This window comes from Homalodisca vitripennis, chromosome X, assembly GCF_021130785.1.
Source record: "Homalodisca vitripennis isolate AUS2020 chromosome X, UT_GWSS_2.1, whole genome shotgun sequence".
Lineage (NCBI taxonomy): Eukaryota > Metazoa > Arthropoda > Insecta > Hemiptera > Cicadellidae > Homalodisca > Homalodisca vitripennis.
The window spans coordinates 8351392-8370923 of record NC_060215.1 but is presented as its reverse complement, the minus strand read 5'-3'; the positions used below and the strand labels follow the sequence as shown (position 1 = coordinate 8370923).

General features: G+C 37.6%; 1 protein-coding gene across 2 annotated transcripts in view; it reads right to left on the bottom strand.

Moving 5' to 3' along the window:
* LOC124368646 (T-box transcription factor TBX1-B-like) overlaps window positions 1–19532 on the bottom strand; it is a 54985-nt gene that overhangs the window by 23332 nt on the left and 12121 nt on the right. For both annotated transcript variants that reach the window (XR_006922980.1, XM_046825887.1), the window contains exon 2: window positions 11123–11266. Coding sequence is in view for 1 of the 2 variants with exons in the window: in XM_046825887.1 (XP_046681843.1) it covers window positions 11123–11234 (112 nt within the window). In the remaining variant the exon portion in view is untranslated. The remainder of the gene's footprint in view (window positions 1–11122; window positions 11267–19532) is intronic.

The window sequence follows — 19532 nt, the reverse complement described above, 5'->3', positions numbered from 1 at the left end:
GCATTTTATTTAATGAAATTAAAATCCAAGGTAGTGGTATCAAAATCACGCGGCAAGTGAGAGATCACGGGTTCGAGTCTCGGCGGAGCAAGCACTTTTAAATAAAATAAATAAATAAATGCGTTTATTTTTCTCTTTTTTTAAATACAACAATATACAGATTACAGAGAAAAAATATACCAACCCAAAAAGAAAATAATCTAGCACTTGGGTGCGAGCCATCATCAGCTTCTTACTTTAATTTAAGTTCTATAATAACAATATGAAAATACAACAAATAATAATAAACAAACTAAAATTACTCTTAACCATCAAATTAACACACATTAGTTAGAGAAATCCAACTCACCATCAATATAAAAACATACATTTACAATTTTATTTATAAAATAAGAACAAAATATGTTTACTAAATATAAATTTTCAATATCTTTAACACTTCTACTCAATAACCAAACCTTCAGCCTCTTTTTAAAAATAAATATAGATCTATTAATTTTAATTTCGCTTGGAATTAAATTAAAAAACTTATAACTTAAACACACAAAACATTTTTGAAACAAAGAACAGTTTGGTTTAGGCAATCGCAAATACTGTTGTATTATAACTAGAGTTGTCAATAACAGGTCCACTGTTACCACTTAGTATGAAAAAATTACTAAAACTTTAAAAACATATAAATATCTTAATGGTAAAATACAATTTCTAACAAAAAGCGGAAACGAATGTTCTCTAATATTAGCATTACATATCAATCTTGTAATTGTTTTCTGAAGGACTATTAGACTAGATAAATTTGAAACATATGAACTACCCCACAATGACAATCCATACTCCAGCCTAGAATTAATCAAAGAAAAATAAGCAATAAAATAAGCATCCATATTTTTGTGATGCATATAATACGGAAGTAATGGAATCGATAAATACAGAAGTAAACTAATCTGTATAACAATTTTAATACAAAACGGTTCCATTTCCGCCAAACCGATCCTAAACAAAATGTTAAAAGAGTATAACTCCAAACTTCGTACGGCAGTTATTTACTGTTACATATTTATAGTTGCTTCCATTAAACCAGGGCGGTTGTTTACGTTTGTATAGATACGGTAACATTTTGTTATTTCTTGGCAGTTGATTCTATTACTCGTACAGTTCATTATTAAACGCGGTTATTGAGATGCGTTTAGAGTGGCGATAAATTAACTATCAACGGAAACAATAATCTTAATTAGTAATTAACACACACACGCACGCACGCACGCGCGCGCGCGCACACGCACACACACACACACACACACACACACACACACACACACACACACACACACACACACACACACACACACACACACACACATTACATTAGGAATGTCATAATGTATTTATTTTAAATTCATTTACTTATACACTAATGTTTTATCGTGTTTAAGTGATATGTACCACTAAGATGATTTATGTTCGTAGTACATTGTAGGAATGTAATGCATGAACATTAATCAACATTTTGGTTTATTAATTTTTGGGTTAATTCATAAATTTTGCAAGATTGAGGGTTCCGGGTACCCGTACACCTTTCACCATGGTTGATTATCCACTAACTATATTTTATTGGGTTATTAAGAAATACATTTTGAGGAAACAGAAGCTCTAGGAAGTTCCGCATTGTTTATATTTTTTTCTGTCTGAAATGGATTGTTGCGTTCCTGATTCTAATTGCTGATTAACGTTGATGAATAAATTAATGTGAAAGTAGTAGCTTTTAAAAATGTCATGCGTCGCTTAGTAGACTATTCTTGACGGGTCATTTATGATATATTTACTAATACAACATAATTATTATTCCTCACTAACAATGATTTCAGAGTTGATTTTTCTTAGAAAAAAAAAATGTTATGACTACGATTCATTTCTATCTTTCTCAGCCGGACACCGTAGTAAATCTATGTTTGCTTTAGCTAATGACATTTAATTCATACTGAACATGGTATTCTTGGGATCAGAGCTCAATACACGAGTAACTTTAATTATATCGATCACAATAATTAAAGAATATCGCTCTCAATCAACAATAACTAAGAAAAGTTACCATAGAGAAGAAAGAACTCATTAACAATTAATTATTTTCAATTTCATTAACAACCGAGACACTCATTTTATACTCAGTATTTTCTTTGTGATTATCCTATTCTGTATTCTATATAATCTTTTACAGTTGTAGCAATCTTTAATTACCTTTGACTGCGTTAATTTTTTAATTGTCTCCTATTTATCAATATTAAAGGGTTTATGTTTCAAGTAAACATATGAATTAATAAGGGTTATTTGGATTATCCCCATGGACAGTATTCTTAATGTAAATAAATTATAGATATAAAATAACACTTATGAATATCAAACTATTGTATTTAGTTATCCTGCTTTGTAAATTTTTCTTAAGAATTTATTGAAAGCATTTATTCTTAGTAATATCTAGAATAAAAAAATAGTAAAACTAGGTAGGTATCCTTCCTACGCAACTCTAATGCATTCAAATATGAAATCGATCGTGGAAAATTATTTTTCTAAGCCTTAATACTAAGCACAATTCTCCGCTTACCATTGAAAAAGTTATAAACTTTAAATTGGCTCAAGTAATACTCGTTACTGAGACTGTTTTGATGTGGACCAACACGATTTGTCAGGCGCAACAATTTAATTTCGTCACTGGGCATCTCTAAACTCTCATATTCCAATCTGCTTCGAGAAGAATTTATGAATTTCGGCCGGCTAAAAGAATCGAAGCCTAGCTGCGCGGCTAGACTTACGGAACACGGCTCAGGAGTAGAACGGAAAAGGAAGAATGTGCCTGGGACTATTTGTAGGCCCGAGCCCTGGAATGGCATGTGGTGACATTACATGAGTGCCAACTGATTGTAATGTTCCTTGATGTTGGCTTACGATCCCATCCATTTCACAATTAGTGTTACTATATATAGGATAACATTATCCTTACTCGTGACAAGATTAATCATTCTAAACTAATCGGAAGCGTTCAGCTGTTGGTACGGTTCCATTGACAGACTCGTTCTCTGATGATGAAAAAAGAACACTACGACAGGTCAATAGAACCTTTACAATGTTGCGTTCACATATAATGTACAACTTAGTACTTATAATTCTAATGCAGATAATTGTATACATACATGTTTATTCTACATTTAAAATTGGTTGTTACATTTGTATGAATGGTAATAACCGAATTTAATGTCAAAAAACGTTGTTTCACAAAAAAGTACTCCGCCGGGATTCGAACCCGGATCTCTCATTTCCGGGTGAGTGCGCTACCACTACACCACGGAGCCCTTTATGTTTACGATTCAAGTATTTTTTTCTGTCATATATGTGTTTAAATAACCAAACTAACATATGATCGAAATACCAAATACCTGTCAAACAACTTTGATTTACATTCATAAAATTCGTATAAATGGCAATGGTCGCATTTTACTTTAATAATATTGAATCACAAAACGTAAGGGCTCCGTTGTGTAGTTGTAGCGCACTCACCCTCATATATAATATAAATTGAAATTGATAACTCATTATGTAGGGTCAATACGATAATTAAATTTTAAAAGCACATGAAACATAGTACACTTTACACGTATTTTTATATTCACTGAAACATGTTTCTGTTTACACGTCATGTAGCAATAACAACCTATTTTACAGTAAAGTAACATACTGGCACTTAAACTATTCTTTTGACAAATTGGACAAATACATTGCGTATATACACATATGCTGTTATCAGACATTAACATTTAAATTTTCTAAAAAGTTATGTTTAAATATACAAGAAGAAATATCCCACAATTGTTTCCAAGCATAAATAGAAATTCTAAAATATATGACACGTTTTCTAAAGAGGTCAAAACCTCTTAATTCGTGGTATCTTTAGTTTGTGAAGAATATTACGAAAGATTTTACATTTTCTCCACAAAAACAGCTTCTAGCACTTCATTTTTCGGCTAACTGATAAGACCTCATAATGGTGCCTATTCTCTTGTAAGTGGCCTCCGTGGCATTGCCTGGAGGAAGAGGATATTATCGAGAGTGGCGAGAGAGTTATTTGTCGGCTGACTAATGCGACCTCTCAATGGTACCTATTATCCTGTAAGTGGCCTCCGTGGCATCGCCTGTAGGAAGAGGATGTTGTTGAGAGTGGCGAGAGAGTTACTTGTCGGCTGACTGATGGGACCTCTATATGGTATCTGTTCTCTTGTAAGTGGCCTCCGTGGCATCGCCTGGAGGAAGAGGATGTTGTTGAGAGTGCCGAGAGAGTTACTTGTCGGCCAACTGATGGACCTCTCAATGGTGCCTATTCTCCTGTAAGTGGCCTCCGTGGCATCGCTTGGAGGAAGAGGATATTGTTGAGAGTGGCGAGAGAATTACTTGTCGGCCAACTGATGGACCTCTCAATGGTGCCTATCCTCCTGCAAGTGGCCTCCGTGGCATCGCCTGGAGGAAGAGGATGTTGTTGAGAGTGGCGAGAGAGTTACTTGTCGGCTGACTAATGAGACCTTTATATGGTATATGTTCTCTTGAAAGTGGCCTCCGTGACATCGCCTGGGGGAAGAGGATGTTGTTGAGAGTGGCGAGAGAGTTACTTGTCGGCTGACTGATGAGACCTCTATATGGTATCTGTTCTCTTGTAAGTGGCCTCCGTGGCATCGCCTGTAGGAAGAGGATGTTGTTGAGAGTGGCGAGAGAGTTACTTGTCGGCTGACTGATGAGACCTCTATATGTTATCTGTTCTCTTGTAAGTGGCCTCCGTGGCATCGCCTGGAGGAAGAGGATGTTGTTGAGAGTGGCGAGAGAGTTACATGTCGGCTGACTGATGAGACCTCTATATGATATCTGTTCTCTTGTAAGTGGCCTCCGTGGCATCGCCTGTAGGAAGAGGATGTTGTTGAGAGTGGCGGGAGAGTTACTTGTCGGCTGACTGATGAGACCTCTATATGGTATCAGTTCTCTTGTAAGTGGCCTCCGTGACATCGCCTGTAGGAAGAGGATGTTGTTGAGAGTGGCGAGAGAGTTACTTGTCGGCTGACTGATGGACCTCTCAATGGTGCCTATTCTCCTGTAAGTGGCCTCCGTGGCATCGCCTGGAGGAAGAGGATTTTTGAGAGTGGCGAGAGAGTTACTTGTCGGCTGACTGATGAGACCTCTATATGGTATCTGTTGTCTTGTAAGTGGCCTCCGTGGCATCGCCTGTAGGAAGAGGATGTTGTTGAGAGTGGCGAGAGAGTTACTTGTCGGCTGACTGATGGGACCTCTATATGGTATCTGTTGTCTTGTAAGTGGCCTCCGTGGCATCGCCTGTAGGAAGAGGATGTTGTTGAGAGTGGCGAGAGAGTTATTTGTCGGCTGACTAATGCGACCTCTCAATGGTGCCTATTCTCCTGTAAGTGGCCTCCATGGCATCGCCTGGAGGAAGAGGATGTTGTTGAGAGTGGCGAGAGAGTTACTTGTCGGCTGACTGATGAGACCTCTATATGGTATCTGTTCTCTTGTAAGTGGCCTCCGTGGCATCGCCTGTAGGAAGAGGATGTTGTTGAGAGTGGCGAGAGAGTTATTTGTCGGCTGACTGATGAGACCTCTATATGGTATCTGTTCTCTTGTAAGTGGCCTCCGTGGCATCGCCTGGAGGAAGAGGATGTTGTTGAGAGTGGCGAGAGAGTTACTTGTCGGCTGACTGATGAGACCTCTATATGGTATCTGTTCTCTTGTAAGTGGCCTCCGTGGCATCGCCTGTAGGAAGAGGATGTTGTTGAGAGTGGCGAGAGAGTTACTTGTCGGCTGACTGATGAGACCTCTATATGTTATCTGTTCTCTTGTAAGTGGCCTCCGTGGCATCGCCTGGAGGAAGAGGATGTTGTTGAGAGTGGCGAGAGAGTTACTTGTCGGCTGACTGATGAGACCTCTATATGGTATCTGTTCTCTTGTAAGTGGCCTCCGTGGCATCGCCTGTAGGAAGAGGATGTTGTTGAGAGTGGCGAGAGAGTTACTTGTCGGCTGACTGATGAGACCTCTATATGGTATCTGTTCTCTTGTAAGTGGCCTCCGTGGCATCGCCTGTAGGAAGAGGATGTTGTTGAGAGTGGCGAGAGAGTTACTTGTCGGCTGACTGATGAGACCTCTATATGGTATCTGTTCTCTTGTAAGTGGCCTCCGTGGCATCGCCTGTAGGAAGAGGATGTTGTTGAGAGTGGCGAGAGAGTTACTTGTCGGCTGACTGATGAGACCTCTATATGGTATCAGTTCTCTTGTAAGTGGCCTCCGTGGCATCGCCTGTAGGAAGAGGATGTTGTTGAGAGTGGCGAGAGAGTTACTTGTCGGCTGACTGATGAGACCTCTATATGGTATCTGTTGTCTTGTAAGTGGCCTCCGTGGCATCGCCTGTAGGAAGAGGATGTTGTTGAGAGTGGCGAGAGAGTTACTTGTCGGCTGACTGATGAGACCTCTATATGGTATCTGTTCTCTTGTAAGTGGCCTCCGTGGCATCGCCTGTAGGAAGAGGATGTTGTTGAGAGTGGCGAGAGAGTTACTTGTCGGCTGACTGATGGGACCTCTATATGGTATCTGTTGTCTTGTAAGTGGCCTCCGTGGCATCGCCTGTAGGAAGAGGATGTTGTTGAGAGTGGCGAGAGAGTTATTTGTCGGCTGACTAATGCGACCTCTCAATGGTGCCTATTCTCCTGTAAGTGGCCTCCATGGCATCGCCTGGAGGAAGAGGATGTTGTTGAGAGTGGCGAGAGAGTTACTTGTCGGCTGACTGATGGGACCTCTATATGGTATCTGTTGTCTTGTAAGTGGCCTCCGTGGCATCGCCTGTAGGAAGAGGATGTTGTTGAGAGTGGCGAGAGAGTTATTTGTCGGCTGACTAATGCGACCTCTCAATGGTGCCTATTCTCCTGTAAGTGGCCTCCATGGCATCGCCTGTAGGAAGAGGATGTTGTTGAGAGTGGCGAGAGAGTTACTTGTCGGCTGACTAATGGGACCTCTATATGGTATCTATTCTCCTGTAAGTGGCCTCCGTGGCATCGCCTGTAGGAAGAGGATGTTGTTGAGAGTGGCGAGAGAGTTACTTGTCGGCTGACTGATGGGACCTCTATATGGTATCTGTTCTCTTGTAAGTGGCCTCCGTGGCATCGCCTGTAGGAAGAGGATGTTGTTGAGAGTGGCGAGAGAGTTACTTGTCGGCTGACTGATGGGACCTCTATATGGTATCTGTTCTCTTGTAAGTGGCCTCCGTGGCATCGCCTGGAGGAAGAGGATGTTGTTGAGAGTGGCGAGAGAGTTACTTCTTGGGAGAGTTCCAGCGTCTGTGTACACCGGAATATCCTTGCTTGTTAGTTATTAATGTCCTTCGTGTAATAAGTTTGCTCGCTATTTCTACAGTTCACAAAAAATTTCATATATTCCTGATTATTTATAAAAAATGCAGAAGAGTGTGAAATTACATAACTGTTTCTTTTACAAACTATAATGTTTCCTTATTAAAATAATGTCTAACAATTTAAGCTCGTAAGTGGCAGTGGTTGGACTTGTTTTCTGATCCTATTAATCAATAGTTCCTGTTAAGTTTGCACATCAAAAATATTGTTTCCAGTCAACAACAAATAATTAGGTTGAATTTTGGAAAAAATAATAAACACTGGTTAAGTTGTGCAGCATTTTAAAATTATTTAATTACAATAACATTGGTTTCAAATATTATTATGCTGTCAGTGGAAATAATAAGTAGCACAATAAGTTATAATAAGTTGGTAGCGGCTAGAATGTTCTGTTGCACATGCGATATAACTTGCGATATAACTTAGCTATAAAAATAGGATAAACTTGACCTAGCATGTGAAAACTGAAATAAATTCTTATGAATACACACACATATATATATTTTCTGCTTAATGGTAATACCTTCACCAATAACATATGGGAAGAACGAAACTTTAACATTTTCTTTTGGAATGAATAAAAAGCAGTGAGGAGTTACATAATAATGGAAATTGTGTCTTATTATACAGAAATGGTTTAGTTGGTTTACATTCTGTACTTATCAACACGGTGGTAAATGTAAACAATCATGTTATCCTTTAACTATCCGTCTTTTTTTAAATAAATGGTAATAGTGATATTGTCCTCTCAAATCTACCCGCAAAATCTCGTATTTGTACAAAAATAATTATGACAAACGATTGTTTCATTTGCTTAAAGTGCGTTTCGACTCGGCGATCGAGTGATAAATTGAGCGAGACGGGCGCTACGGCCCGTGCTGCCGCACGTTTGTGCTGGGAGCCCGCCAACACACAGCTAATATGTTTCTTTTTAATTGAAGATGTTCTGGACTCCAAAAGACATCATTAATCTTTAGTCCGTGGAAATCCGACCGTTAATCAGTTTCGAAGTATACTCTTTAGGTGTTTAACTCGTCGAATTTCTGAAGCTTGGATTGTCAGTTTGCTCCTGACATTGCTGTCATACGGCAATAGTGCTGGATTCTTATACGCAACCTTTACTACCATCGCAATTAGCAGACAAACCGATCAGTCTACCGAAATTCAGCAACGAGCCTTTTTACTCTACCTTAGTTCTAACCGAAGGTTTGGTGAAGATAAATCGATGATACATTTTTTATTCTTCCTCGTGGAAACAATGAATTTTTACAAATTATGGATTACATTAATAGTATTTCTCCTTCCATCCGCCTCACAATAGAAAATGAACTCCAAAACAAGGTTATTAATTAAGAGATAGGGATATCCGGAAACCGGAAGACTGCGGGTTTTTGAAAGAAAACACACACGGGAAAATACTCAAACAATCAATTAGAACATCAAAAATATGTCAAAGACGTGTAACGTACTCGTTATTTGATAGAGCAGAGATCATGCTCAGATGAAGATAGATTGAAAGAGGAAATTAAGAATGTTTAATCGGCTCTTTGGGGAAATGGACCTCAGTCAGTAATAAACAAGTGCAAACCGAAACAGAAGAATAATTCTAAACTCAATAAACCAGAACAGAGATAGATTTTCGTTTATATCAGTCCTTTATAAGCCGGATGATCCCAGAAAATAAGACGAAAAGGTAGAAAGAAAAACATTAGAACCGCATTTAAAACACTCAATACTCTTAGAGAAAGTCCCGTAAAAACAAAACCAAACCATGGCACATATGATTTCAAAAGACTGTGTTCACATTTTAAAAATCTAGTTTTAAAAGGGAATACATAGGCAAAACAAAAATACAACAAACGTTGGGATATAAGAACATGAAGAAAACACGAGAAAGGGGCTAAAAGAAGAGTAAGAAACTGGCATCGTTGTAGGTCCAAAGATCATCATCGTATGAATTGGAATGAAGCCCTTATAATATGTCGGGAAACTCATTTATTTAATAGGAAATTTTAAACGTCATAAATTAAATTAGCAGACCACCCAAGTAGTCAACCATCATTCGAAATTAGTTTGCTTTGGTTGCCAATTCTGAAAATGAACCAACACCTACAGTAACAGTATGGTTCTGAGAATTTCATCTAGAATGAAGCAATGATAAAAACACCCACTCCCTTTTCCTCCTTTTTCTTGTTTCTTTCGTGACGATCACCATTTACTATTGGCCTCTGGTCAGTTCTGTGTGATTGGTCGCTGAGTGCAGACCTATTGTGACTTGTACCCTTTAGTGTAGTTTTAAAAATTAGCGTTTGTTTTAATAAGTGCATGTTTAGATATAGTGCATGACTCTGGCATACAGTATGGTTGCTGTGATTCCTGACTTATGCCACAACACTGGCATGTTTTTATTATTTTAAACTTAATTGCAATTATGAGTTAGGTTAGTTGTTCACCTAAGGAAGACATTAGATTGCAGATCTCTAAACCTAATTTTACTGATTTTTTGTTTCACTGAACGATGGCAAATGTCCGGCAAAATCCTGTTTCAACAGTTCAGACTGAAGTTGTCTCAAAATCTACCGCAAAAGGTTGGTGTCAACTTAATCAAAAAGCTCTTTGATGGTATGAAATTAACACAAATAAATTAACTCGTCTTTAACGCCTTTTGGTATTTAACGGGTTTTACGCTGATGATGAGTTCTTGGTGGGCCGTTGGGATGAGTGATGAACCAAAAAGGCTGACGTGTGACTGTGAGTGAAGATCAACTACGCCATAAGCAGGTTATTATGTGTTCTGTGTTAAGAGTCAACAAACATTTAAAACTTGACAATACCGAAAAAATGTAATCTATGGGAAAAAATGCAGTAAAGTGATTAATACTATTATTACTGTGGTTGTCATTTTGTCCGTTTGCGCTTCTCTAACAGTAATGTTGGAGTTGAAATATATAAATAATGTTTTGATTTTTTGTCAACTTTGACTATGGTCTGTTCATTGCTATGGCCCTGCTTTTTATTTACCTGAAAGTTGGACTTTGGGTTGTAGGATTATACACCTGAAGAAGAGAGTAGTTACAAATCCTCGAAACGTCTTGTTTTTTTTTCTAACGACGAACTGAGTAAAGCTCTAGTTCCTTATTTAGTAAAGCTACTTTATTAATTACCAGTATTTTTAATACAGATTTTAACATAGGCTACATAAAGATAAGTTCAAGTTTCAAATTCTAGATTAGGGAGTTTTACTGTTTGAAATGTTTACAGGTGTCCGAAGTTTCAAAAGATATCAAAACCTGTATACAAGAGATAACTTATTGTACAAGGAAACTTTATAACATCAACCTTCATCCCAAGAGCCAATATGCAGAGATATTTCGTGCTTTTGCTACGTGTATTTCTGCAAGTAAATAGCAAAATATAAAATTCATTATTTAAAAGCGCCGATCAAGGCGTTGCATCGTGTAGGTCAATCATCTCATTCTATTGCCTTCTTGAACCTGACGCAATGCAGTAACGTTGAGTTATACCCTAATTATGCACTATCCTAAAGGTAAAACACAATAAGCAGAATGACTCTATAAAGCACATTCCCACGGTAGTTATGCTGATTAAGGTCCTGCCACACACATATATATATAATTACCCATTTAGAGAACTTCTGGGAGGAGGTATGTGATCCTTACCATCAATGGTATTCATTTGAGAAACATGGGTGTGCGAGCGCAACCAGGAAGTGGTGGCGGAAGCAGTGTATGCGCAATCCGATGTGGTAGGAGTGACGGTGTAAGGCTGCATCCTCAGTCCATCCTAGTCTATCCTCCGGTCACCTGCAATTGAAAGTTTAATTGGGTGATACTTGTCCATCTTTAAGGCGACACGAGATGCAACTAGACACTAGTAACTGAAGGCGTGGATGAGATTCTTTACATTTTCGAAACAACTGTATTCTGTATGCACCATGACAACTGGCCAAGACATTCATTCGTATGAGACCAGTGGCAGAGGAAACTACCGGACTGGTAAACACAGAACGGTAGTTTATGCACATCTGCCCTCACAGATGTTCATTTTATCAACAAGATGTCCAATTTGATAGAGCATACCGCGACACCCAATGTACTAACAGCTCGTTTAAAACGCCTTTTAGCTTCACAAGCATTTTATAATGTTACCGAGTTTTTAGTATTTGATTGAGAGATCACCCAATCAGGAGATTGACTTCGGCGCTGTAGGTGGAAATTTGGCAAATGGATGAAGGATTCATGAATGTTGAATTGTATGTTGCATGTTGTATGTTGTATGTTGAGTGTGATTCTGATGTAATAATGTACAAAACTTTAGCTCTGAACTCGAACTGACTTTTGCTATACATGTAAATCATGTCTTCGCAATAACCATTGATTGATTGATTGATGTGGATGAGACGGAACTCTAAAATGGTGAAAGTGTACCTGATCCCGGAAACTACTGTACTCCAACAGCTATGGCAACAGGTTGTCTTAGAATGCTTTAAGCATTTTGTTAAGTCTAAAATGGTAAAGGTGTACCTGATTCTGGAAACTAATGGTACACTGTACTCCAACAGCTATGGCAACAGGTCGTATTGGAATGCTTTAAGCATTTTGTTAACTCTAAAATGGTAAAGGTGTACCTGATTCTGGAAACTACTGGTACACTGCACACCAACAGATATGGCAATAGGTCGTATTGGAATGCTTAGAGCATTTTGTTTTGAAGGGTTTAGTTCAACTACCTCTGCAATGCAAACAAGAAAATAGTTCATTAAAAATGAATATGTTTAAATTATTAAAAAAACAAAGCAAATTTTCTTCTCGCTACAGTTCTTTAGCTCTTTAGCAGTAGTGACATTCAACATATCACTCCCGTAGATGTTGTCTTAAGCGTAGACCTCACAACAGGAGAAACTATTTTTAGACAGCATCACGATGGCCTAGCCTCAGGATAAGATCTCATTCTTATCCTTTTTTTAGTTTAAAGTGCTCAATAATCATAAAAGCACCGTAAAATAAATGCAATCCAGAAAGTTCAAGACCTCTAATTATATAGGTATTTGGCCACAACGAAAATATATTGAAATAAAATAGAATATGTTTACCCTGATATCTGATGAAGCTGTCCTAAGAAGATATGTTACTACCAGACATATGAATAGTAAAGATATATGAATAGTACCAGCGAATAAGTTTAAAGAAAATACAAAACTTAAATTCAAGATTTTCTTTTTTTTTTAACTTAAAGTAGTAGGCCTGGTTCGGTTCACTCATGATTGTTGAACGTATTTTTAAATTGAAAGTAGTAAGCCGGGGTTTACTTTGGAATAGATCCCGCGAATAAGTTTAAGAGAAAATACAAAGCTGGAAGCCAAGGAAGTGAAAGTAGTGAGCCTGGGTTCAGTTTGGATATGATTCTTGAAATGAGTATTATTTATCTAATTGGAACAGACGAGTGTAGTCTGGGTTCAAACACACTCCTTCTACTAAATTAAACTTGATTTTGAAGTCTAGTCCAGGAATAATGTTTGTGACATCGTTAGATTTCAGACGTTGTATCAACCCCTTTGATCAAACTACGTAATTTATTTTATTTGTCTTGTTTATGTCTTTTTTAGACATATAGAGCTAATTATTTACAAACAATATTTTCCAATTTGTATGTCAATAAGAATGAAAAAGGTACTGTTCTTGGAACTTTTCAACGACACCACAATTATGAAAACCCATAATTCGGAACTTGTGGTCTAATTAAGACTACATTTTTATACAAGATAGTAACAAATGCGTTGTTTATTAGTATAAGATTCAAGTATTTTAGAATTATTTGCAAAAAAGTTGTTATTAAATTAATATCAAATCTTTTATTCTTGACCAGGCTGTTAAAAAATGTTCCTCTGGCCTCATTATGATGCTTCTAAAGCCGTTATATTGAATATTGTAATATAGTTCACCACTATTTAAAACGAACAGGTTTTGTTAATTTACCGCGGTCGGCGCCTGCTCGTGAACTTGTAACCCGCCAGACCGTCCAAGTCTTTTATTTATTATATATCTTTAAATTTTTATCTTGAAGGTTATTGGCTGAGCGTTAGTGAAGCCTATCACTCGTGTTACTGGAAAATTTAATTTCTGTCTGTCAATATACCTCTACCTCTGTCCGCAAGATATATTTAAAATAAACAAACCTAGAGATTTGAATTGCTACATGAAGCTTCATTTCAATATGAGGAACACAGAGATCGACTATGTCACTCCAAGGAATATGGCTAACCGTTAGCGAATAATTTTACATTGGTATAATGGGTAACCACGACGGCAACGAGAAAATCTCAGTATAAATAAATATATAAGCAAACTGAATACAATCATATGAGATTTTAACATGTGACAAATCAAAACATTTCGCCTAACTACACCGATATATCATCTTTTGGTGTTGTGCGTAGACTTTTATTCAAAGCGTAAATAGACCAAAAGTAATAGAGGAGAAAGCCGATGTTAAATATCAGTCCAATGACAATCTCCGTGTAAATGCAACTTTCTAATGTAGCTGAAAAAATGTAATATTCACTGGCGCATATTCATTATATGCCACCAAATCATTAGAAAAAGTCGCGGAATTTTGCTTGTCGTTATTGCAATATGTCCCACGGAACACTGGTTAACCAGTAGAGTCGATGGTTATCCAGCAGCATCATGTCTGGCATCGTTCTGTCGGGCAGATTCGCGGCCGGATGAGATGCCATTTATAAACAGAATGACTCAACATTTGAGTTTGCAGGTTTGGTGCAAGCTGAACTAGAAATACAATTTTGTGACGAAAACTGTTTCGAATTCTCAATTGTACAAGAGAATTTTAAGATTATAGTCACTCATATGTGATCATTTTATTAATTTTGTTTCATATTTATCGTCCACCCATATGGTGAAGGACATTGATTCTACTAGAGCTTATGACAGCTTTGAGGATGAGGCTGTGGCATCGGCATACTGAATAAGATTACCGGTACGTATAAATTCTTAGCATCATTTACGTAACACAAAAATAGAATAGGTCTAAGGACTGAACCCTATGGAACTCCATATTTCAACTGTGATTATCGGGATAGTTTTCCCAAAATCTGAACTTGCTGACTACGGTCAGAGAATGGATTCTGAAAATAAAAAACTGTTTTGGATTCTCAATTGTACGGGGAAATTTTAAGATTATAGTCATTCATATGTGATCATTCTATTATTAATTGTGTTTATATTTGTATTCGTCCCTTTCTATGAAAGCTGTTCATTCCACTAGGGTATAAATATTTCTATGTCTTATGATTGTCTGATCTATCAGTCAATAAATGAGCTATAGATTTGCAATTTTGCATTGAACCTTACTTAGTGAAACCTGTTACGCGACTTGGGGTGTAGCGGTCTCATACCTTATCAAGTGTATTATACATGTAAGTCCGTTTCGGCGGTCTAATGGACGTCAGACATTTTATCTCTGTATTAGAAACCTTGTATCAAACCTACACTTAATATGCCCTAACCCAAATATGACATTTCAAATTAATCCATAGCGCAGCTTGTCACACACTCTCCCCTGATCTACCCACAGACCTACTCCCACTAATATTCAATTTATCACGGTCGACACTCTCCTGTACACTTCCTGACCCGTTCCTGACAACTGCCTCTGAACGACTTCATGCGCTTATTCTGCAGACCCTCTCATTCATGCTCTTTGTCCGACTCCCCCCCCCTCTCTCACTCTCTCTCTCTCTCGCCCCTGTTCTCTGGATTACCTTACCCACAGAAATAATACGTGGTAAAATTCACCACAACCGGATATCGTTACACATTCTACCAGCTACTTCCTCTCACGAAACCGTACTGGCATGGAAAGATTATGGACAATTCTTATTACAACACCTACAAAACCCAGTTCTAATCGGAGAGAGGAGAGTCGGTAGTCGGTAATTAGCATGCAGTGGAGAGGCAGCGACCACGCTCGGGACTCACATATTTATTCTGGTCCATTTGCTAGGAGCGGCGCGGGGCGTCGCGGCGCGCAGCGTCTCGGCGCTGAGGCGATGCCGGTGCCAAGCGGTTTCGTCAGCTCGTTTATCACCGAGCAGAGTAGGCGCAACGCTTCTCTCTGTTATGACGGCGCATTGGGTAGTATGTTTAGTTCAGCTTCTGCGATCCATCTTCCCACTACATGCCTTTAAACGTATTGCTCCTTTTAATTATGCCGTTCGACTTGACGGGCCACGGCATATGCCGCACTCTCGTGAAACTGAGTATTTGATGTAATAACTTTCTCTATTCTGGACCGACAAGAGTTGCCGTGTACACAATTTGGTAAAATGTCAACACCGTTTGAACTTCAAAAATATGTTGTTGAATCCGCTTAGGCGTAATATCGTGTTAAAGAAAGTTTACAGCTTTAATTAGATCGTAAAATAGATCTTAAATATATATAATATATTTTTATTACAAAAAATAAAAATAAAGTGTTTTAAACAAAAATTAACGAAATTATAAAATTCATGTTGGTGGCTGCAATAAAGTAGAGTTTGGAGTGGCTCCGCTTGATAAAGCATAGGCATTCACCTTGGCGATTTCCTAACGTCCGCCATCTTGTAACATTCTTAGAGGAACTATACATTTTGAGTACTGATCATATTCCTGCTTGGAAAATACACACTTCTAGAATTTGTGGTAGAAATGTATAGACGTTTTTAGATTAGGCTGTTTATGTTATGTTCTCAATACATACTATACGAATTAATTATTACTATTTTTCGTAGTTTTTCCGCTATCTTCTTAACTATTTATATTTCTATTGTATGTTCTATATTTGTACTCGTATTAATATTCCTTTACATTTATTTATAACAATTAGAGAATCTATTTTTTCACTTCATACAGAGTTACAGGTATTTCAAAACAATTGGGTAATTTTTAATGAGAAAAAAACCATGGCAGAAGGTAAGAATGTTAATAATTACAGTATATATGACCTTCAGGATTGACGTGTTTTGAAAAGACGTTTTTAATTAAATAAAATTAAAAGCTACGGCCACGCGGCAAACGGTCACGCCGAAAATAGTATTGTTAGAAAAAGTACATTTTTTATGATTGCCGCCAAGGTTTTGAACAAATCATGGTGTTCGCTGTGAATCCAGTGTTTGGGTTGTCAATTAAAATGGATGTTGGTGCGCCTGAGTATTTACTTGCTTTTAATGTTTTTCCAGCTGCAAATATAAGTTATTAGCCATCAACAATTAATCCACAAAAATATCTTCTCAGCATCGTGTTTTCTTTTAAGTATTTCTTTATTCGCACACTTGCATTGAAAGGCCACACTGATAGTGAAGGGAATTTTACAACAGACGTTTTATCAAAAGAATAAATGTCTTTGACAATTCAATGACGATTTTGAGGTTTTTTAAGGTTTTATAGGCTTATATGAAACACTTTCAACAACTGGGAAAAGTCAAACCAAAATAATATAAGACTTTATTTAAATTGGGCATTGAGAACTGTAGAGGCCAGTGTTATAATGGGGCTGGTAATGTGAGAGGGCACATGAGAGAAACTCAGGTTCAAATAGATGAATTGGGCATTGTGAACTGTAGAGGCCAGTGTTATAATGGGGCTGGTAATGTGAGAGGGCACATGAGAGAAACTCAGGTTCAAATAGATGAATTGGGCATTGACAACTGTAGAGGCCAGTGTTATAATGGGGCTGGTAATGTGAGAGGGCACATGAGAGAAACTCAGGTTCAAATAGATGAATTGGGCATTGTGAACTGTAGAGGCCAGTGTTATAATGGGGCTGGTAATGTGAGAGGGCACATGAGAGAAACTCAGGTTCAAATAGATGAATTGGGCATTGACAACTGTAGAGGCCAGTGTTATAATGGGGCTGGTAATGTGAGAGGGCACATGAGAGAAACTCAGGTTCAAATAGATGAATTGGGCATTGACAACTGTAGAGGCCAGTGTTATAATGGGGCTGGTAATGTGAGAGGGCACATGGGAGAAACTCAGGTTCAAATAGATGAATTGGGCATTGACAACTGTAGAGGCCAGTGTTATAATGGGGCTGGTACTGTAAGAGGGCACATGGGAGAAACTCAGGTTCAAATAGACGAATTGGGCATTGACAACTGTAGAGGCCAGTGTTATAATGGGGCTGGTACTGTAAGAGGGCACATGGGAGAAACTCAGGTTCAAATAGACGAATTGAAACCACGTGCAACTTATATTTGATGTTTTAATCATTCTTTTAATTTCCCTGTTATCGATGTCACTATGGCTGTACCAAAATTCAACAGTGTAATGCAAATATCTATAAACTATAAGCATTTCAAAATTCGGCCAGTTTAGAATATGAGGTTATCTTAAATGCCCTTGAAAATTTTTGAAGTTTTTATAGTAACTCACTTTCTATCATTGTTTGAAAAATCTAGCACAGTGTTTCACTTTGAACTCGTCGTCTTGGTTTTTAAAATAACTGAAGAGCTTGCTAAGAAGCTGCAGATAAGTGATATCAGCATATCCTATGCCTTGGCCCAAGTGAATCGTGTGAAATTTCGTTTAACAGCTTTGAGGATAGATGAGAATTTTCATGAATTTCGGAGCAGATTGGATAAACTAACTATGGATTTGGGTTCGTTTCCTGTTACCTTTTCCTGTGTACGAGTACCTGTTAATGGTTAGAGTAAAGTGTTGGGTACTCCACCTGTAAATTTTTAGGGCCGGAACCATGTCTGGAAAAACTTTAATTTTATATTATCGAGAACTTGATGTCAGACATTCAAAGTCGATTTCAACATCCAAACTCGGCAAGAAACACAAACGTCTTTACTACTATACGTAACCGTTTGTGGAGCCCTCGATTCACTTGACTGGGTAAAATTACGGGATAAGATGAAAACAATGTGATAATGGAGTTATGTGTATCAAAGTTATCTAAGTAATAATAATTGGCTCGGTCTGGTCCATTAACGTATTGGTTTTGGGAGAAAACATTTAATTTTCCCTTCGATATCAACAAAAGAACCTCAAGTGATAAGTTTACGATGTATGGTGTCTCAAAATTAATAATTTGTTCTAAAACTGTTCCTAAACGCGTTTGAGGCATCATAAAAAATACAGAATAATAGTTAAAACTAATCAAAGTCAATTTCGGAGCCAACATTATGCGTGACATTATACTAAGGGAGTTGCGAACGGGTTCAAAAATTTGTCGCGTTTGTGGATCGTGACCTATTACAGTATCTGCGGATTCTCGACTATTATAACCTCAAGTAAATCTCACAAGAAGACAAAGTCTAGGAACTTCACTAACAGTGCCATCGGTCATTGAAGAAGAGCTCGATTGAATCATCAATCAGCTCCCTCCCAAAAATTCAAACAATTTTAATTTAAAATGAACATTAAACATTCAATTTAATTAACTAACCTTAGTTTTCAACAAGGTGTCTTTTTCTCATTACTAAGAAACGCGTAAATATCGACCCATGCTATGAGCAATTATGCATGTCTCAAGTAAAGCTTTTGAAAAAAAAATGTTTTTAACAATAATGCTTCAGGTTTTGTATCAAAACAACCAACTTACAGAAGATAAATTTTTGTTCAGGAAAGGCAAAACGACAATATAAAGTGTTGTAAGTCTAGTCGACATGGGTGTAGAAGTATTTGAAATCCGATATACCACATTAGGTTTGTTTCTCGATCTATCTAGATGGTGTTAACCACAAAATTCTGCTTGAAAATCTGAACCATACAAGGCATGCCACATATGTGCTATTATTCCAAAAATACATAACTTTAGTTGTCCAAATCTCAGTTTTTTTATCCAATTGAGCTTTGGTATATTCCACATGTTTGTTCATAGTCCAAGTATGTTTCTAATATATGTTAATTACATTGGTTCATCAATATATCACGGAAGAGTAGTGCAGTATGCTGATGACACATTCTCCCTTTCAAAGAAAACTCAAAATCTATTTTGGAATATCAAACTTATGTTGATATGATTGCATTTAACGATCGCATTCAATATTTCAACAGCATAAAT